Source organism: Denticeps clupeoides, chromosome 4 (assembly GCF_900700375.1).
Source record: "Denticeps clupeoides chromosome 4, fDenClu1.1, whole genome shotgun sequence".
Taxonomy (NCBI): Eukaryota; Metazoa; Chordata; class Actinopteri; order Clupeiformes; family Denticipitidae; genus Denticeps; species Denticeps clupeoides.
In genome coordinates this window covers 11,411,402-11,432,514 of record NC_041710.1, presented here as the reverse complement: position 1 = coordinate 11,432,514, position 21,113 = coordinate 11,411,402, and the positions used below count along the sequence as shown (strand labels likewise).

At 43.1% G+C, this 21,113-nt stretch overlaps 4 protein-coding genes and 1 long non-coding RNA gene across 5 annotated transcripts; 2 read left to right on the top strand and 3 right to left on the bottom strand.

Moving 5' to 3' along the window:
• Positions 1-424: 424 nt before the first annotated feature.
• pip4p1a (phosphatidylinositol-4,5-bisphosphate 4-phosphatase 1a) lies at positions 425-6,725 on the bottom strand. The gene is made up of 7 exons (XM_028977865.1): positions 5,634-6,725; positions 4,320-4,513; positions 3,826-3,932; positions 2,734-2,839; positions 1,725-1,777; positions 1,276-1,366; positions 425-820 (listed from the first exon to the last, which is right to left on the bottom strand). Exons 1-7 carry the CDS (start codon positions 5,869-5,871, stop codon positions 677-679), a joined length of 933 nt encoding a protein of 310 aa, XP_028833698.1. The 5' UTR covers positions 5,872-6,725; the 3' UTR covers positions 425-676.
• On the top strand, positions 5,342-7,385 carry LOC114788918 (uncharacterized). Its single transcript, XR_003749592.1, has 2 exons — positions 5,342-5,818; positions 7,038-7,385. It is a non-coding gene; the product is annotated as an uncharacterized LOC114788918 (long non-coding RNA).
• On the bottom strand, positions 6,858-8,575 carry dnaaf6 (dynein axonemal assembly factor 6). Its single transcript, XM_028977866.1, has 6 exons — positions 8,158-8,575; positions 7,995-8,070; positions 7,778-7,883; positions 7,442-7,538; positions 7,230-7,315; positions 6,858-7,163 (listed from the first exon to the last, which is right to left on the bottom strand). The coding sequence occupies exons 1-6, from the start codon at positions 8,251-8,253 to the stop codon at positions 7,034-7,036; spliced, it is 591 nt and encodes a 196-aa protein (XP_028833699.1). The 5' UTR covers positions 8,254-8,575; the 3' UTR covers positions 6,858-7,033.
• An 889-nt stretch (positions 8,576-9,464) lies between these two features.
• Positions 9,465-12,476, bottom strand: LOC114788915 (eukaryotic translation initiation factor 3 subunit F-like). Its single transcript, XM_028977864.1, has 9 exons — positions 12,183-12,476; positions 11,544-11,775; positions 11,312-11,382; positions 10,717-10,796; positions 10,503-10,640; positions 10,298-10,389; positions 10,075-10,211; positions 9,847-9,960; positions 9,465-9,626 (listed from the first exon to the last, which is right to left on the bottom strand). Exons 1-9 carry the CDS (start codon positions 12,249-12,251, stop codon positions 9,549-9,551), a joined length of 1,011 nt encoding a protein of 336 aa, XP_028833697.1. The 5' UTR covers positions 12,252-12,476; the 3' UTR covers positions 9,465-9,548.
• Positions 11,612-21,037, top strand: kcnj9 (potassium inwardly rectifying channel subfamily J member 9). The gene is made up of 8 exons (XM_028977863.1): positions 11,612-12,345; positions 15,082-15,505; positions 15,594-15,807; positions 16,444-16,645; positions 18,071-18,263; positions 18,418-18,615; positions 18,745-18,875; positions 19,258-21,037. Exons 2-8 carry the CDS (start codon positions 15,211-15,213, stop codon positions 19,537-19,539), a joined length of 1,515 nt encoding a protein of 504 aa, XP_028833696.1. The 5' UTR covers positions 11,612-12,345; positions 15,082-15,210; the 3' UTR covers positions 19,540-21,037.
• Positions 21,038-21,113: the final 76 nt, after the last annotated feature.

The window sequence follows — 21,113 nt, the reverse complement described above, 5'->3', positions numbered from 1 at the left end:
ATGAAAAATTTCCACATTGATACTTAAGTAAGCCATTCTGTAAATTTGGCTCAGAGACATGCTGTTAAATCATGGAAATTAGGCAAGAAGTGCACATTTTTCTTCACCGTCATTTCATGGAGTATGAATAATGAGGCATGAAGAAGTATGGGTCTGAGTCTTGCAGTTTTTGAGATGGAAATTGAACAATTGAGTTAACTCATCTGAATTGTTTCATATAAATAACAATTGCTATGAAAGATCTATACACACATTCCTAGTCATGTGTGTCACACCCTTGTCAACACTGTGACGGATGGGAGGAACGAAAGTGGCTAAATTCATACATGGTGCATTTGAAATGTACCATGGATCGTGATGGTACCAACAAAAAAAAAAAAAAAAAAAAAAAAAAAAAAAAAGAACTCAAGTCTTCTTACCACTGGGTCAGGATAAGTTTTTTTTTTTTTTTTTTTTTTTAATCCGGTTTGAGAACACATTTAACAGCTACTGAGGAGAGAACGTCATCTAAATAAATATAGATTTAAAAACATCTTTCTCCCATCATCCCTTTCTCTCTCGCTCGCTCTCAAATGTACTCGCTCTGACACTCTTCCTGTCCTGCAAGCGCGAACACACACATGCCCTTTGTTGTTCTACTGCTTAGTACCATTTACACTCGGCTGTGCCGTTCACCCTATGTGAAGTTCTGCAGGGGTTTGCTGACACGTAGGCAGGTCCAGTAGAGGCCTCGGCCCAGAGTCAGCAGCACCAGCAGTAGCAAAACCGCCCAGGAGGCATAGATCCCCCGGTACTCACGCGCCTTCACCCATGTACCAGCCTGGAGAGGGAGGGAAAGAGTTGAAAAGATCATTATAAAAAGCACAATTACAGAATGAAGCAACGCAACCCGGTGAGGAGACGTGTACCGTTATATCAAAGCTTCCCTTTCAGTAACTACTATGCTGCAACCTGATTTTAGTAGTCGACTACTAATGGAGAACACTTCTCATGATGATACTTCTCTCACACACCAGGAGAGATTCACTTCCCTACAGCAGACATACTAAGTCAGACAGATAAATGAGCAGTTCAGCTACTGAAGTGAAGCACTGGAGACGAACCAACCATGGATCGGTTGAATTATGAGCTAATAGAAATTCATAATTCAAGTCATCAACATTAACAATACGTTACAATATAATTATATCAACAAGCACTGTGCATCTTTGATGTAATAAATGAATTAAAACAGTTGTGATCCAACAAAGGTCTTCCTCTGCAAGGCATACTCACTATCAATCCAGCTGTAGAAATGATGAAGAGCAAGCACAACAAAAAGCACCACAGACTCCGCCTCCGAGGATACCTCTGGCCAATAGAAGAGCTGCATACCAGGAAGAAAAATGTTCTTTCACTATTCTCAATAGTTATAAACCAGCAGCAGAATGTCCAATAATCACAATATTGCACCACCATCATGAACCATCACCACTGGTGGTCTACCAGCACCATGTTCATCATCAATCAACCAGCCTAGTTAATTAGCTTTTGTGTATCAATCATGCAGAGCATTTGGCCAACATATAATGTGTGTGTATCTATTTATTTATAAAAAGGTATGTTGAAGTAGAAATCAGTGTGTTTTTGGATTCAGTGAACATTGTGCTGTAAAGGCATTCTTTACACATCCTGCCCATCCCTGTCAGAGGTCGAAGATTAAGCAAAGGAAGATGGAAACTCACACTTTTCTGCAGTGAGGGCAGCGGGCAAGTGTCCTGTCTGTAAACTCTGTCCACTGAGAGAGAGAGAGAGAGAGAGAGAGAGAGAGAGAGAGAGAGAGAGAGAGAGAGAGAGAGAGAGAGAAACAGGACATGTCTTCATATACAGATGCGTTAAAGTATTTCATCCAAGGTGAAATTTTCATAAATTGTGAAAGGTGAAGACATTTGATATTTACAACAATAATGAAAACAAATTTAACAAATTTAAATTAATTTGCAGAGCAAAAACAAACAAAAAAATTGAATCAATATTAGGTGTGGACTTTTGAAGAAGACAAGGGACTGAAAGAAATCTGACACACTCTAAAGCACAGTTCTGACATCTTCATTTTTTAGAAAGCAGAACAGAATTAAGACAGACTGCACTCTTCAGATGAACTCTTATAGAGGCCTGACCTCAGCTTAACTGAAACTACGTGGCATCACAGAAAGAGGAACCAAAAGCAGACATGCCAATGGGCAAGACACTGTTTTTACGATCACGGTATATTTACACCCCATATAAAGTGAACTTGCACTTCCAATGTCAACATTATGATGAACCACTATACCAATTTAATCATGGCCTTGAGTCTGTCAGGATATCAACTTTGCACATCTAGACTGTTCTAAATCTCATCTTCAACTTTCTGGCAAAGGGCAGCAGGTTTTCCTGGTGTTGGCTTTCCACCAGATGTACTGTTTGGTATTGAGGTCAATTTTTTTGCCCTCAGAATCTTCAAGTTAAGTTCTCGCAAACACTTGCCATGTCTTTATTATGAACTTGACTGTGTTCCTAGGGATTGAAGCTTTTGAACTTCGTTTGTATCCATCTCCTGCCTTATTCCTGTACAGCTCTGAAATGTTATCTTCAATTTGGATGTTATAGGTTGAAGCGGAAATATTTTTTGTGTGTTTTTGGCCATTTTAGGCTGCAAAGTGGGAGCATGTGGATATTAGAAGTGGACACAGAAATAAGAAAGAACCGTACAAGGAAGGTGTTGTTGCAGTGTCCACAGGAGACTCTTGCACCAGCTGGCTGGGGGTCAGGACTGGCGGGTCCTTGGTGCACCGGACCCAAATTAATTATCCTCTTACTGTTGAAGAAAGAAAAAGGTGGGAAAAAACAACATTAATCACATCACCATGACAGACACACAGCCTACAAATATTAAGCTGTTTTTAAGATGGTAAAAAGACACCTCCCAAAAAGTAACATACATTCTATACATGTATAATGTATGTTTAACTAAAGCTGTTATTTTTGCCACATATACTTTTAATGTAAATAAGTCCATATGTTTCAACAAAATAAACTTTATTCTGTATCAGTGGTTCTAAAATTGGTGCCCAAGGACCCCTGAAGGTCCATGAAGTAGGAACCTTGAAATGCAAGAGACAGACCATAAAGTGGTCCAAACCAAAGCAACTAATCAAAAAAAAAAAAAAAAAAAAAAAAAAAAAAAAAACATGTACTAAGGTCACAAATGAAGCAGCTTCATCCTTATTATTCTATACTTTCATGTCTTAATGGTGGTGTTGCTTCTATTAAATCTACTGTAATTTAACAGGGACCTCCTGAGATGACATGAGAGATCTGAGCACCAGTCACGCTGATCAAATTACATTTCATAACCCAAATTCTGAGCCACATGTGGTGCCTTAAGTTTCAGACAGGAACACAAGAGGAAATTAGGTGAGGAAGAAGAGGGAAGAAAAAAAAAAAACGACCATTACGTACAGTATAGTGGTTGGAAAGAAAAGGAGCTAATAATTTATACCCGTAAGTGCTAATGTCTACAAACAACAAGTGCTTATGAGAGATGACATAATTGTCGACAATCATAGCACCGTTTCCTTATGATAATGCTAAGGAACTACTAAGGAACAAGTTAATACTCCTTAGTACTTTAACATAGGAAGGGTGAAAACGGGATAAAATAGGAGGTGTAAGTGCACAGCAGTGGTTCTCAATCCCTTCCTGTTTGGTGAGATTTGGTTGATCTCACACAAACAGAAAGGTAATTTTTCTCCTAGTTTCCCCCCAGAGCTGTGTATACGCATCATTATTAATCTCCCTCACCAATATGGGCGTGGACAGGCAATCCTTTGGGAGGTCACCTTGCAGATGAGCAGACAGTTACAGGGACAGCGCACATACTTCTTCCCAGTAGGAGCATTCTTTATGGGCTGCAGGGAGAGGATGATGAAGGGTCAGAGAGAAAATTCCCGTAGGCCACATCTTTGAGTCATTCCAAAACATACATTGATGTGACCACGAGCACACTGTATGCACCAATCTGATTCTAATTGCACAACTGGATGTAACACACAACAGTGGAAATAAGCAGAAGTGATGAAGGTAGTGCTTGTTACAGAGGAGTGGCACATTCAGCAGCGCTAATCACGATCAATGAAAGAGGAGAAGGCTGATAAAATCTAACCACACCAAAATCAGGTAAAATCTTGACCTCTGACACACATCAGCAACAACTATGACAAAGCATTCTTGTGTGTGGACATGGCTATACAAACAAAGGGTGTTTGTTCTGTGTGAATGCAGACGGAAGTGCTGACCGTGGCCTCATTGCAGACGCCACACTTGACCACATGTTGGTGGATCTTGCCCTCCACGCTGATGAGACTCTGGCAGACACGGCAGCTTATGACCGGGGCACTGCCGCTCTCTGGAGAGGTGAGAGGGGAGTACGGAGGGGGGTCCTCACCCAGCAAGACCGATGGCTGGGTGGGACTTGGGAATGGGGGAAAACCTGCAAGAGGGAAATAAACAAATAAATAAGCATTGAAGTTGATTGGTAGGATAACACAATTATTAGATCACTTTGCTTAGGACTTTGAGCAAGCTGCTTAACCCAAAACAAATCTATTCCCACCCCCCTTCTTTCATCCCGCTCACTACATTTACTACAGGCAACAGAGCTGTCCGTTTTCCACAACAGTTGCTTGGCTAAAAATCAGACCAGAGGTGAAAGTTCACAGCCGGAGGATGTTGTGATGGCATAACTGAACAGACCCAGACTGTGCCCTACTACTGGCTAAAAGAACATCCTTCTTCACTCCGATTTCTTTTTTAACTCCTGAAATGGGATTAACAAGAAAATGAGATTTGGTGTGGAGCTCATCTGAAAGCAGCTCTATAGTCACACAATTGGTGAATGCGTACTAATTTGCATAACTAGCCAAAACTAAATTCTTAGCCCTGAAATAAAAACCTCGAGCAACGTGCCATCGCTTAATAAATTCTTCCCAAGAAGACAAGCCCTTGTCCTTAGCTGACGTGTGCGCCTTTGCTCCGCCCCACAACGCACCCATTGGCTCAGGCGGCATCGTGCGGAAGTTGATTGGCCAATCTGCGCGTCCATCCAGTCTGCTGCTTTAGCGGTCTGGCTACAGCAAACATGGAACTCAAAATCACAATGAGACACCAGCCACTTAAATTTGCACGCAACGCTGCGTGGCAAATTTAATAAAAATGCTCCGACGGAGGCCCTTCTCAGAACCGTGTTGAAAACGAATGAATCAAATCAAGTATGCCATCTGTCGCTTCAAATGCTAGACACACACGGGCACGACAAACGTTAGCAGGCTGGTCCGAGAGCCGCATTCTCGGCTTGCGCGTTAACGCCGCGAATTGATTAGCAGCCTGAACTCGGGGCAGGAGGCGGCGGCCGCGTTATGCGGACTAGCGAGACACACGCCGTCACTCCTGCCGCGGAAGTGTCCTCGATAGCCGCCCTGCACACCGGCCAGGACGTGGGGGGATGATGATGATGATGATGATGATGATGATGATTCGTTAACGCGGCCGTCTCCAACGCAGAAATACGTGCACACCGGGCGCGCAATTCCCACCCGCTTCCATGTACTCACTCTGCGGCTTGTTCGGGTGGCCGTACGGCGCCGTCCCGGGAGACACGCCGCCGTTCCCGCTGCCGAGGGCTCCATCGCCGAGGTCTGACAGCAGCGGGGAGCGCTCGCCATCCGCCATACCGAGAGAGAGAGAGAGAGAGAGAGATCGAGAGAGGCGTGGGGCTGCAGCGACGCAGGGCTGGCCGGTGAGCGCACGTATTGTTATGGCCCCGGATCGCGTAGGAAACGCATGCGTCATGCGGGCAACGTGTGATCACATGGCGCCGCACACAAACCGACTCGACCCGCAGGGTCTGTGCCCGGCCGAAGATGAAATTGAATTAAATATTATTTGAGTCTGAATTGGACAAACCGAATCTAAACGTATTAAATTGCGTCATAATTCCACGCGTCTAACAATCCCTAGAAATCTCCCTGACGCGAACTCGCTTCTCCTAATTCAAGATTTTGCGACGCGCAATTCGAGTCCTTGAGAAAAAGCAATCGAGCTCAGACTCCCAACAGCGCCCATTTGCACGTTTGCGGGGAGGGAGAAGCTTGTGGTGCGGATCAACTGGCGACCTTGCCTACCATTAAAAAGTTAATACATTCAGATTCAGTTCGTACAATTCAATTTCAGTGTGTGCAATTCTGATTCAATTTCAATTTCGACTCACTTCTACTTAAAATAAACTTAATCCTGCCTTAATTGACCCCTGAAAGTACACCCTAATTTAAATTAAGCGGCCATAAATTTGTGAAACAGACCCCTTAATTTGACCTTAAAATCAGGTTTGAGGCGTGAGTGTGAAACCCCTTAATCTTAAATTTCAGAGGTTAGTCCAGGGGGGTTCTCTTGTTAAGGGGTAAATAAAGGCATTAGTAAGGTGTGAATTCAGGTTGTGACTAAGCTTTTCAAGATTCCAGTATAATTAAAGTAAGTTTCATATTTAATTTGCGAGCATCAACTGGCGTGTTATTTGTGCAGTTTAGAATAAAATCTTTAAACTGTCAAAATCAAGGGACAATGTAAGGAAATTTATGTAATCTAAGAATTAAGGGGACAATTCAGTAGTTTTTCTCCCCTAATTTACCTTAATCTGTGCACTTTTCCCCTTAATTTTGCCTGGCACAAATCTTTGCCTATATGCGTGTAGAACAAAATAAAACCATTAAAAGCACAATATACATACACACAAGCAAGAAATACCCTTGTGTAAAATATGTTGACTTGATTTCCTTGCACACTAATAATTTGTTTATTATTATTGAGTTTAAAAATGAAATCATATTTCTGCTCAGTGTTGAGGTGCTGTATGACTCAATATGCAGCCTGTATTTAGTGCATTTCACTTTTCACAGTTTGTCATTTTGAAAAAAAGATCTTTCTTTCTTTCTTTCTTTCTTTCTGTTTCTCTCTTTCAGGGCAGGTTGACGTCGTCCATGGGACGGTTCATGGGCAGGGTGATCACCAGCTCTCCCTGTTCACTGAAGAATTTTGCCTTCCCATCCTCATGGTGCACCGCATGAGGGAGATGAAAGCCTAATTTACTGTGGAAAAGGCAGATTGTCATATAGATAGAGAGATCAGTGGATAAATAGATCTAAATTACTTACAATTTTGGTGTTCTTAGATCAAGAAATGTCTCCTTGACATCCAGTACAACTTCACTGGCTTTGGTCTCAGGCAGCTTAACCTTCACCTGAAAGAAAAAGAAAAACATGAATCAATCTGAATATTAATTTCCAGTAAAGAGAAAAATATTAAAAACTCATGCTGTGTTGTCGTGTGAGGGTTGTGCTAATGAATGGATGTAGCTAAGACGTACCAGAATACTTTCACAGCACATGGATGAGGGGTCCTTCCTGCTCATCCCCAGAAATAAATCCTCCGTTCCAACACTCTGCTTCAGAATTACGTCGTATCTGCAGCCACACACACACACACACACACACACACACATTCCCATGAGGACTATCATTGGTAATATATATTCACAATAAATACAAACAGATACAAACGCTGTTAGCCCTAACATAGCAGAATGTAAACTTATGATAAAATGATGGTAGAAATACTATTCAAAATCAAGAACACTCAACCAACACTGAAAGCATGGATCTGACCAGGACGTATATAAATATATCAATGAACACAGACATACTCTGGTTGTGGCCGTGGATCCGAGAGGTCATCAAACTCCGCTCCTTCCACCACTTCGCCGTCCTCCCAGATATTCTTACTGTTCTTCTCCTCATATGGGGTGGTGACTGAAAACAAAAGCTTTCCCCTTTTTTGTGTGTTTGAACCCTCTAGTCCAGGCCCGTTAATGTTCTGCTACAGAGATGGCCGATATATCAGAAAACGTCTGAATAACTTACCTTCCCTGTCTGCCTTCTCAGCTACAGCTGGAGGACCAATGTGACCCGGACCCATCCTGGCAGAGGGCCTGACGTTCTGTAGATCAAAGGATAGATATAAATCGGTACATGTTGCAGCCATGCTATTTCTAGACTGCGATTTAATTGACACAAATGAATGAACCTCCACATCGTCTTCGTCGCTGTCGCACGGCGGGGTTAGCAGGTCAGAAAGCGCCTGCAGGGTCTGGAAGGAAGACAGCTCGCTCATTGTGTTCATTTAGATATTCTTGACCGTATAAACAGCGAAACTGTCTCTTGCTGTCCGTTCGCTTGGAGGTCAGAATTTTAACTTTGTGTCAGTCATTTGTTTCGCGTCGGAGGCGGGGATGTTGTACGCGTTTCCACGGAGACCGGGCCCGACTTCCGGTGCAAGTCCGCTTACGTCACGTCTGAGCTGGCGGATGAAGCTTTAACGATATGCCATATGGGAATTATACGGTTATAAATTGTTTAACCAATAAAATCCACAGCCCCATAAATATTACCCACGTAAACGTATTTATTCCAGCTTGAATAAAGACACCAACTTTCGTTTTGTAACTGTGACCCTGAGTCTACTATGCATCTATTTTCAAATGGTATCAGTACCAAAACATTCTAGTAAGTCTCTTTTCTTGCGATATTAAAAGAAGGGTGAGAAATATTTCACAATATGTGTTATTATCAATGTACTGTTTTCAGCAATGATGTTTGACATACCTAAGAGACCATGGAGTTTTCAACAAAAAACTAATGCTATTAATTATTGCATCTATGTGAATTTTTGCAAAAAGCTTCATTGGACTTTTGTGTGCCTGTGATGCCTTTTCTTTTCATTCTTTGTCTAGTTACTTTTCTTATCTGTGGTGTTATGCAGCAATAAATTCTGTACACGTAAATGTAAACAGTAACAGTTTGGAAGCACCTGAATGGAAGTTAAACTTGAATCCCAAACACCACCAGGCAGTTATAAGAAGATTTCAACCAGTATGCTTACATATGAACAGTCAGCAAAACCCTTTTATTTGGTTATTACAGGTTTGTGTTATTAAATCATATAATAATAAAGTAATTATGCTTTAGGCATAAGTAGTTTAAACAGGATGAAACTGGATGGGTACGGTGATGGCCTAGTGGGTAAGAAAGGAGACTCATAATCGGAACCGCCTAGGTGCCACAAAGGTTGTCTTGATCAGAGCACTGTCCCCAAACACTGCTGCCCAGGTGCCTTTCATGGCTGCCCACTGTTTTCTAAGGGTTTATGGGTTAAATGCAGAGACCACATTTCATTGTGCACACCTCTTCACAATGACAATCACTTCACTTTCAGTAATTGATTAAATGGCTCCTGCAGGAATGGAAATGCACATGCAGCTATACTGCCAAAAATCACCTAATTTGTTCCTGCTCTTCATATCCATATTAGTAATAAAACCCACAAACCTTTGGACAAGCTGCATTATTTTATTTAAAAAGAAGAAGAATTAAAATATCTTTAAATATGACCCCACCCCCATTTCCCCCTCCTGAAGATTACATTATGACCAACTTCTCATTCAGAGCAATCTGAGTTTGGGTCAGGTTGGTCAGATAAGTCACCATCAACAGATCCTGCAAAACAAAAATGTACAAATTTTGCAATAAGTTTTCTTTCAAGCTGATAAAGTATGCATATCTATCATATTCATATCATGTTAAATTACGTAAGTATTATAATTCGTCACACAATACACAAAAAATCATCTTGTCCAGAGAGAAAGATAGAAATATAACACCAAAAAAAACAAGCTCAGATAATAAATAAATAAATAAATAAATAAATAAAACTCACATTGATGTTGGAGTTGAGCATAGTCTCAAAGTCTTCAGCTGGTATCATGGGAACCTTGTCCACAAGGTCCATCAGATATCGCCCCACACTGTTATCTGCTGTCACCTTACCAGCCTGAGGAGAACAGCATATGAACAAGGTAGCATTAAAGGAGGTCCAGATAATGTGATGTCTCCAGTATCCCATGATTGACAACCACTATGTCAAATAAGCATTTTCACAATTTACCAACACATCCTCGATGTATGCCAGAACTGTGCTCAACATTTCCTGAGTCTGTGCTGCAGATCCAGCCACCTGGGTCAGGTCAGAGGTCAAGCCATTAGTGCGACTTGGAGAAGTTCTTGTCTTCTGAAGGAGCTCAACTTGAGTTTGGAAAAGGAATGTTTAAGTAAATGGCATACAAATTAAATACATTTTAACAACAAAAAAAATGGCCAATGTTCCTTACTTCCAATGCACTCTGTGTCATAGTACACATACTTCACTGACAAAGGAGTGAACATCACACCCACCGTCTTCCCTGGAACACCCATTGGAGCACTGACAACCAAAAACAAACAAAAAAAAAAAACGTTTAGCAGTGAGATGGTTAGTTAGATGGCCATCTAGAATGAAGAATAAATATTGAGACAGTCTGAGAGAGAGAGACAGACCTAAGGTACGCACGGACGCTCATCTTGCCACTCTGAAGTGCCGTGTCCACAGTGAGATGTATCGGGTTCTGTGCCTCTCTGCTGTAGTACTCATGGATCAAAACTGAATGCTCAGTGATGTCATATCCTGTGGCGTACCTGCAACAGAAATGCAACTGTATCAGCAGTTTACTGCTCAGACGCAACAGGATGAGAAGAAAACACACTCACTTACCAGCCAATAATAACCTCACTGGGTGAAACCTTCCTGTGCAGTTCATACATGTTCTTGGCAAATTCCATATCCACAGCGACCTGCAAAAAGATGGGATGGTTCAACCTCAGTAAAGTCAGCAGTGAGTTCAGTGTTTGACAGACCTTCCATTTCTAGAAATCTCCACTTTCACAAAGTAATTTAAGTCTGTGAACTTACACACGCACGCGCTGGTTTTTCAGCAGCTGCAGACGATGAATTGTGAAAATGAGAAATAATATAGCTGCTATTCTACTCATTGTGCAACGTTTCAAAATAAAACCCAAACCTAACTCTATTATCTACAGCGTTAACAAGTGTAAAATTGCATGATGTACATGGATTTACACAAGTAGTGTGACACCCCCCCCCCCCCAACTTAAAAGCTCCATATTAATGTAAATTAAATGATTCCCAGTCTGTCCATTTGGAACTCTTATTTTGAAACGTTGCATTCCGTCAACAGTTCAGCGAGCGCCTGAAATGGGTTATTTCGCTTTATTTTCAATTAAGAACGTGCTTACAAATATACTAACACTCCTCAAGCCTGACCTACAAGTGGCGTCCACAGTCTCACCTCATCTTCAGACTCGTTGTGAGGAACAGAGAAGCAGTTGGTGACTTCAACGCTGTGCTTGTCGATCGTGCCTGAGGGACGAAAACAGACGCGGTCAGCGGACGCCCAGGACGCAGACGTTTGGGGGAAAAGGCTGCATGTCACGTTGAAACGCTGCCTTAATCCGAGAAATTGCTGCCTTAATCCGGGGGCATGTGCCGACTCCACGTGGGACGCTTTTAGGAACGCTCACCCAACAGCGTCCCGATCACTCGACTCGCCCCCTCGTTCCTCCTCTCGTAGGAGTCGACGATGGAGGCGACAACGACGGGGTGGATCTTCACCACTGGCCCGTACACCGACATGTTGGAAAGGAAGGGTGTTATGGCGGCGGCGAGGAAGAGGGCGAACCGGCAGGACGGGAACGGCCCGGTGAAGGTGTCGCCCCCTCGTGGACACGGGCCGCAGCGGCCCGCGCTGGAGACCTACATGTGGAGAGTCGTCCAGAACAAAACACGCACGGCTACGACATATATGAAAACCTGCTGATCTATTTAAAAACGTTTAAAACCAGTTGCTTTTCATCACGTTATTTATGGATTAATATTATGACCGAATGAGAGGTTAAACATATATAATTGTGTGTATTCGTATGTGTGTGGTGTTGCCTATACATCGACTGGCACAGATTTAACTGTGAAATACTATAACCTCAGAATATATCATTTCTAGTCATCCATCTGCATATGGTTAAAAAGAAGCTTACACGTTCAACACGTGACCAATTTATTTTTTCTTTCGTCTTTTTTTGCTCTGTCTCCTTTTCGGTTTCTGTGGAGCTGGTGGCCTAATTATCTCATCTCCCCCCTCCGATTACGTGTCCCTGACTCACTCCGCCCATCCCGGTCGCTGTCCTCCTGTCCGTCCGGTCCCCGCACCTGCCGGCGGATCCCGCCACCATTTTACCGGCCGAGAGAGGCTGACGGCGCGTCCTTCTCTGCCGCCTCGGCCATGGGATCCGTCCGCGCTCGCCCTCCGGTCCCCGCGGTCCGCAGGTAGGAAGCCGCCGTTCGACGGGGAGACGCGCCCGGCATCAGCACCGGAGCCCGCGGAGCCCGCGCATCAGCACGGGCACCAGGCACCGGTTGTGTGCGCCGTTCTGCCGGGCGTGATGATAACTAGATGTGGTGCAGACAGGCTCCGGGTTTATTGTTTTAGGACAGTGTGTTTATGATGTGTGTGTGTGTGTGTGTGTGTTTAGGCTTTGTGCAAGATACACATCATCACCAGTAAACATGTTGTGGTAGATTTGTGGTGTGCAATAAAGACAACACACACGCACACAGTCCCAGATATCCAGGGCACTTTCCATGCCTCCTTATTTAACTCCCATGTCTATCATTCCAGATCAGGGCTAATTACAACTGGGGGGCGTTCGACACACACACACACACACACACAGCGGAACATGTGCTTGAGGTTACACGCTGGAGCATCTGCCAAGCCGAACTGCTCGCCGTCTCTCCAAGTCAGGAGCCAATTTTAGAGCGTCTGCGTGTTACAACGGATATGGATTTCCTCGACCACCGGGCCATTGTTGTAGGAGGTTCCCGGCAGTGTTCTCTAGACGCAAGACCTCACCAATTCCAGAACCCGACAGGGCCGGACAGGCACCGTGCACAGTGCTCAGTGCATCCCAAATCTCCCCAGAATGAAAGATTTATGAGGGTAAAAATAGGGAGAAGGGTTGAGAAATGGATCGTCTACGCTGGATGTGGACATTTCTCAAGGTCGAGAAAGAAAAAAAAACGAATGTTTACCACTTTAGATTCGGTTTCGTCATTTCAATTCATTACAATTTCATAACAGATTCATAGTTAAAAGACGAGACCCTAAGCAATTTTTGAAACACGTCCCAGTGCCATTAGCAATCTGCAGCCCAGTCCTGCTAGTGCCCTTGGCAACGTCAAAATGCCATAGAAATGCCATTCATGCAAAAAAGAAGAGACAGGACACTGACGGCTGTACGTGTCCTGATTTGACAACCATTGCCATTTCAGTCGGTGAGGACTGGCCTCCCCTAATTGAAACCTCATCTTATCTATATCTGCTATTTGTGTGGCTACAAAAGATACGACTTTTCGTACCTTTACATTTACAGCATTTATCAGACGCCCTTATCCAGAGCGACTTATAATCAGCAGTTACAGGGACAGTCCCCCCTGGAGACATTCAGGGTTAAGGGTCTTGCTCATGGGCACAGTGGTAGTAAGTGGGATTTGAACCTGGGTCTTCTGGTTCACAGGCGAGTGTGTTACCCACTATTCTACTACTAGGCTACTACTAGTTTTAAGTGTGTCACCATCCGCTCAGTATATACAGTATATACAGTACTGTAAAAAATGGGGAGTGGTTAGAATGTGTGAGATTTTGCCCCCTGAACAACTTATACCCCATCAAATAGGGGAGGTGTTCTATCAGAAAGCCGTACCCCAACTTGCTGATAACATCACTACTTTTTTCCCAGATTCTGTTGCGCTGTGTTATCAGTTTTACACTTTTATGAATGCCTAACATTTAACAAGTTTGACAAGCCCTCATTTGGCACAAACATTCAGGATTCACTTAAGAACGAACTTGTCATCATTTGTTGTACAGATGTAAGAAACCACTGATTGTTGAGTCCACAAGGACGAGGCGCAGCACGGACGAAGACAAAGCGCTCCGTATGAAAAGGTTCAAGGGGAATGAACACAATGGGTGGCATAGATGACACCGCTAAACACAAGACGAAAGAAGATCTTGACATAAATAATGGGGCAGTGGTGGCCTAGTGGTTAAGGAAGTGGCCCTGGGTTGCTGGTTTGAATCCCGATCTGCCAAGGTGCCACTGAGCTGCCACTGAGCAAAGCACCATCCCCACACGCTGCTCCCCGGGCGCCTGTCATGGCTGCCCACTGCTCACCAAGGGTGATGGTTAAAAGCAGAGGACACATTTCGTTGTGTCACCGTGTGCTGTGCTGCAGTGACAATCACTTCATTTTCACTTTCATTAATGCTACTAGTGGCCGGGCTCACTAGGGCCACCACATCAGATTGGACAGATTCTTCTTCTATAAAGATGGCATAATCGCATAGAAATCGAAAGGGCGTCATATTTTGCGCCACTGTAATTATTGTGGCTCATTGTTTTTGAAACATGTTCAAAATCATTGCTATCAGTTATCTGTGTTCCTTTATATTATTATCTTTAGCTGAAGACATCTTGTTCCTCACTTCCGAATTCTTTATCAGCCTTGATCAGCACGCGAATTAGCATTGTGATATGCTACAACCTTTGCACAACACTGCACGACAAAAGATTTGGTTGTGGCATTCAGTACTGACCACATTCAAAGCCAGTCATGGTTGCAACTTCAGCACCGGCTAACGAAACAACGTTCCGTAATGGTTCCGAGCCGGACAGAGCTCGGCGCCGTTTCACCGCTGATGTTACCACGAGCTTTCGCCTGGCTGTGAAACTCCCACTGCAAATTCTTTGCGATTAATAATAAGGATAAGACCTTGATACGGCTCCTCTAATCACCCCGAAGGGCTGAAGGGTTTTTGTCAGCAGGTGAGACAGGTGCTCTGCACTGCTGTGCGGAAATATTTTTAGCTGCTCGGTTGTTGCAGCTGCACTGCAGCTCACACCATGTGGTGTGGAGGGTGTGAGAGGACGGCTTCTGCTACTGCTTCTCACAGATGGATGACGTCCAATGCACTAACCCCACGACGTTGTTGTGTTGCAGGAATCGCAAATGAAACTGGGCTGATCCCTCAAGAGGCCGAAAGCGCACTTTAAACGCACACCGCTACACACAGGCACACACAAAGTCTCAAACAGGTTCCCCACAGTCACGAACACACAAGCTTTCGAGATGGCGCTGGAAAACTCGGCCTTCACCTGCCTCCCAGAATCCCTGTCTCTGCCCGTTTCTGAGAAGGTGGAGGACCCCGAGGAGAAAAGCACTGAAGACGACCCACCCGCGGGATTGTTCAATGTATCGGAGGAGCTTGGTCACGTTGTTACCACGGAGACGGCCTCACCTCCGAAGCCCCCAGCAAATAACAGCAGGTCTTTTCAGGACAAGATGGCGGCACGAGAGGCACAAGCCAATCAACATAGGAAGAAGGTGCAGGGGGCGGGGCAGGAGAGGGGCAAGTTTGGATGGGGTAAGAAAGAATTTTATTTTTTTTAATTAGACTTTGTCACCCATTATCACTCCCTATTTTGTCCATCTGTTCCAACACTTGGCTCAAGGCCGTAGCAGGCGTAAGCGCCAGCGCTACGTCGAGAAGAACGGCCGCTGCAACGTGCAGCATGGGAACATGCGAGAGACCTACCGCTATCTGACGGACATCTTCACCACACTGGTGGACCTGAACTGGAGGTGCTCGCTGTTTGTGTTCGTCATGGCCTACGCTGTCACCTGGCTCTTCTTTGGTGCTATCTGGTACCTCATTGCTTACTGCAGGTATGCCCACACACACAAACACATACTCACACTTGCATAGAGCCACAGGCAGGGGAACACCTACACTTACATTTCAGACATGAGGTTTGAAAATGTGGCTTGAAAACATAAAATCAGACACATTCACACACATACACTACCAGTCAAAAGTTTGAAGGCACCTATATATTTATGGGTCTTGCATTTTTTACAAAATAGAATACATCTGAAGGCACAGGACTATGAAATAAAACACATGAGGTTATGTAATAAACAAACAAATAAAAAAAAAAAAAGCTAACATGGCAAAACTTTCAACATTTGCGTCTCTTCAAATCAGGGAGCATTTGCTGTGATGGCAGCATTTCACGCTATTCCCAACCACCTTAAGTCAGACAATGGGGATGGTTTCCAGCAGTCTTGAAGGTTTATGCTGAGCACTTTCTTATAATTCACTCATTTGCATTTAAATTTATGGCATTTATATTATGGCCAAATCCAGAGCGACTTACAGCGTGTTTTCGTGTTACCATCAATAAAGTTCACTAAGAGGTGCGTCCTATTTGGACTGATAGTGTACATACATTTGCATACATTTGTTTCACATAAAGACTTGTATGTTGTATGTGTAAAATGGGTGTGTGTGTGTGTGCTCAGGGGTGATCTGGATCATCTTGAGGATGAGAATTGGACTCCCTGTGTCAACAACGTGAACGGCTTCATCTCAGCCTTCCTCTTCTCTATTGAGACAGAGACCACCATCGGCTACGGCCACAGGGTCATAACTGACCAGTGCCCTGTGGGCACCATGCTGCTCCTGCTGCAAGCTATACTCGGCTCTATGGTCAATGCCTTTATGGTAAGACACGGACAAAATGCTGTGCCTCAACACAGAGGATGTATTTCCCACTATGAAAAGTACTACCGTGTTATTGAACATCAGGCAGGGTAGGAAACATGCAAAATGGACAAATCACAGACATGAGGATTTAATAATAAATAAACAGGGTATGGGAACCCTGACATGAAGCAGGAGAGGACAGGAGACGACTAGGATACACTAATACAAATTATAACAGATTATTATCAAGGCATTCAGGAAACAAGACAAGGCAGCATGAAATCCTGGTCCAGAGTACCAGGAAATGTCTGAACTATGACAGGGGCTGCCACTGCAAAATGCAAACTCCAAAAATGTCCAAATGTCATTGCTGCAAAATAGCAATCCAGACAACTCACCAACCACAATTCCATAATGTTACTCAAAGAGCCGACTACATGTACTGCGACCCCTGATGGATCCATTTCTAATGGAGCTAATGACTTGATACAAAAGGGAGGCATTAAATGCACCTGAACGCAGATCCATAAACCAACAGGGCAATCAGAGGAACATGAGAAAGGGGAAGGACAAAGACCTGGTTTAGAAGTTCCAGATTCTGGAACACTGGCAAGAGGCCAAGGAGCAGGAAGGAGGAGGAAGAATAGGACCGAAAGCAATGTTTGTGTAAATGGCTCTAGTTTTCTCTTTTGTGATCTGAATGGAAACCTTCTCATGGTTTGGGGGTAATTTAGATTACTTTCATGATTTGTACCCTAAAAAAAATGAACATGCCCCTTCCATTAAGCTAAAGAACATATGAACATAATTTGTCAAATATGCCAAATGCATCTTTGGGAAAATTTTGTTAAATGTTAATACCTGAATATTATCATCAGTAATCGCCTTTATATACTTGTTTTATCATTTCTTGCACATGAGCTAAAGGTGTTGTCTTTCCACCGATCTTTACCACAGTTTTTCTCAGCTGGGTTGCAATTTAGCCATAACTTGGCTAAATGCAAAAATGCATTTCATTAAGATTACAAAAGACTAGATTTAATTGAAAGTGAAACACAGCACAGCACACAGTGACACAACAAAATGTGTCCTCTGCTTTTAACCATTACCCTTGGTGAGCAGTGGGCAGCCATGACAGGCGCCTGTTACAACAGCCCAAGAGACATATATTTAGCAATAAAATGAAACAATGGAAAAAGCCTATGTACTTCTATATGGATATCACATGTACGCAGTGGATAACGCACAGATGTAGCAGACATCCTGAATGCAAGTGCAGTACTTCACTGGTGTGTTTGAGTGTCTAATTGCAGACAGGATGAAAGACGGTAGTATTCCTCTTTACATAACGGCCATAACGTTCTGCTGCTGAAGGACCTTCTTTAACATGTGGGGATTATCCGTGGCTGAAAGCAGTAAAGGTTTTTCCTGTGCCTCTCTCAGGTGGGCTGCATGTTTGTGAAGATCTCTCAGCCCAACAAGCGAGCAGAGACGCTGGTGTTCTCGCGTAACGCTGTCATCTCTCTCAGGGATGATCGGCTGTGCCTCATGTTCCGCGTGGGGGACCTGCGCAGCTCACATATAGTGGGGGCCAACATGAGAGCCAAACTCATCAAGTCCAAACAGACTCAGGAGGGTATACCTTGACCTTTCACCTTTGATTGTTTGTGCATTTTGTAAATTCCTACACAAGCTGTATAATAAGCATTTGGGGCCTAGCACCGCAAATATGCATTATACAAAAATTTTGCTTCCAATCTGATCTTTTCAAAATGATTTTACTACTTCAGGTGAGTTTATTCCTCTGGATCAGACAGACATCAGTGTTGGATTTGAGACAGGTGATGACCGGCTCTTCCTGGTATCTCCACTGGTCATCTCCCATGAGATTGATGCACGCTCACCCTTCTGGGACATGTCCCAGGCACAGCTGGAGAAGGAGGACTTTGAGATTGTGGTTATCCTGGAGGGCATGGTGGAGGCCACTGGTGAGACGCTTGCAGACAGTTCTCTTAAAACAGACAGACAAATGAGAACATGATGAACTGCTGTAGCTGATGTCGCCAACCTACCTGTATAGTGAATGTTACTTGACGAGGACTTGATGTGTTTTGTAGGTATGACATGTCAGGCGCGTAGCTCCTACTTGGCAGAGGAGGTGCTCTGGGGTCACAGGTTCAGTCCCATGATGTCGTTGGCTGAGGGCTTCTTCGATGTTGACTACAGTGCATTTCATCACACCTTTGAGGTACTGAGAAGTTGCTCATTACAGTATAACAACAGTCTGGAAATGACTCATGTCCATTATTTTCTCATAAGTCATAGAAAATTAACCTGTAAACTGGAGTGTTTAAGCTTTAAGAGGTGAGATATTACATATTTTTAAATATAAAGTAAGCTTGAAAAAACACGCACCCATATAGTGCGCTATGATTATTTTACAGAATTACAAAATAAAATCCTGATACAAATTACTTCCTTCAAATAATAAATAGCACACATTATCCAATTTGAATTTGGTCAATTGAAATTGATTTGATAGTAGTTAAGGATTAAAAGGATTTTTAGCCACGTGCAGTCTGTGTATCTGACTAATATCTGACAAACATTAAAATCTTTGCATCTGATAGGTTGACACCCCTTCTTGCTCTGCTCATGAGCTTTCACTGGCTGCTGCACGTTTGGATGCTCATCTCTACTGGTCCATCTCAAGTCGTCTGGACGAGGAGAAATGGGAGGGCCCTTCTCTGAACAACCAGCCAGGAAAGGAAACACACACACAGCCAACAATTGGCAAAGAGGAGGGTGGGCCAACATTCACTGTGGGTGGAGTGACTGAAACTCAGGATCAGTCAGGACAGGGAGAACAAAATGGGAGCATCACCACAGACCAATCAGAATCTGAGGCTTGAAAATGCGGTGTGGAGAGAGAGTGTGCACAAGAGAAAGACAGCAATTATATGATCTATCATCACTAGCAGGTGGGATTGTACAGCAGTCCATGAATTATCTTAAAATTAGCTGTATTTGTATAGACGCAAATGTATAGCATAGGATTCTTTTCCCCAAGGGGGAATTCGTCATGTGACTCTTTCTGCTCTTTCTGTATGTTGAACCTTAATAATGCACCCTCTCAGATGACAAAGACAAGTTAGCAGCTATGAATGTGACCATCATGTGACCTGTGCCACATCACTATTGACACTCCTGGTCTTTGGTTCTGTCCTTTTGTCTGCATCATCTTAAGGCAATATAAGGTACAGCTCTTTTAACTCTTACATGCAGTTCCATCTGGAATTTTTTGCAGTTACAGGGTCTGTGACTTTCATATTTAATTAGATGAGAAACGTGCATGGTTATTTGGGGTTTTGCACCCATTTGTTTTCCCAAGGAGAAGCAGGGCGAATGATAGCAATATCCCATTCTCCAATTTCAGCTATTAAAAGCTATATGCATTTAAAGCTATATAATTTTAAAATGGTCTCTGTAATCCCATTCAGAGCTGTATTTTTAAAAATGCTAACAAACTGCCTAAACCAAACCACAAAACCACATTGCGAAATTCAGACAACAGAGGTGCCTTTTAGTCCCTCTGACAATACTTCATGCCAGAATGTTATTAATGATATTTCTTGACTATATTCAGAGGAATCAGCCTTAAAATATTCTTTCAATTTGGTGATACAAAAATGTATAAACTTATAGGCCATAGCCAAGTTGGTGTTTATACTATTGTAATAACTGTACTTTCTCTCAATGATTGCTCAGTGAACAGTAGCTGATAAAGTGAATGTGTTACCATGGTGACCACGCATTCGATCTTGCCATTGACTCCACAGTATTTCCTGGCAATGAATGTCAGAAATAAGATTCCAAGCTTATGATTATTTAGAGTGCAAGCTGCTTGAATAGATTTATGAAAAAGGTGAGTGAGATATGAAACAGTATCTGCTGGGTCAACGTAGTTCACTTTGCATCTCTAGGTTCTCAAATGTATTCATGATTATCTGTACTAAATTGATGACAAATACTAGAGTTTAATTTGATATTAATACATATTAACCGTAGCGCTGGTGAATTCATGCTAAGTGTCCATTGTTTTGTTAGGGTTATTTCAGTACTGTAATTAGTTTCCTATTAAAATATACTGATGTTTACTTAAAAGAGGAAGTGTATTCAAAGCTCACACTGGCTCTTCTGCATGTGTACACACACACACACACTCACACAAATGTGCACACCCACACAAACAAATGTTTCTGCACATAGAAAAAAGCACAATTATACAATTATTTGACTGGGACCCAAACCATGGCTTTTGCTGCTGTCTACAGACACTCTGTGTATTTTTAATGCAGTGTTTTTAATCTGTTTATGGGAAATAATAATAAAAAACACTACACAACTGTTTTTGTAGATTTTGAACTGTTATGTAAAATATATTGCACAATTATTTCCTAAAGTCTTTCTCTATGTTGTCTGTCTG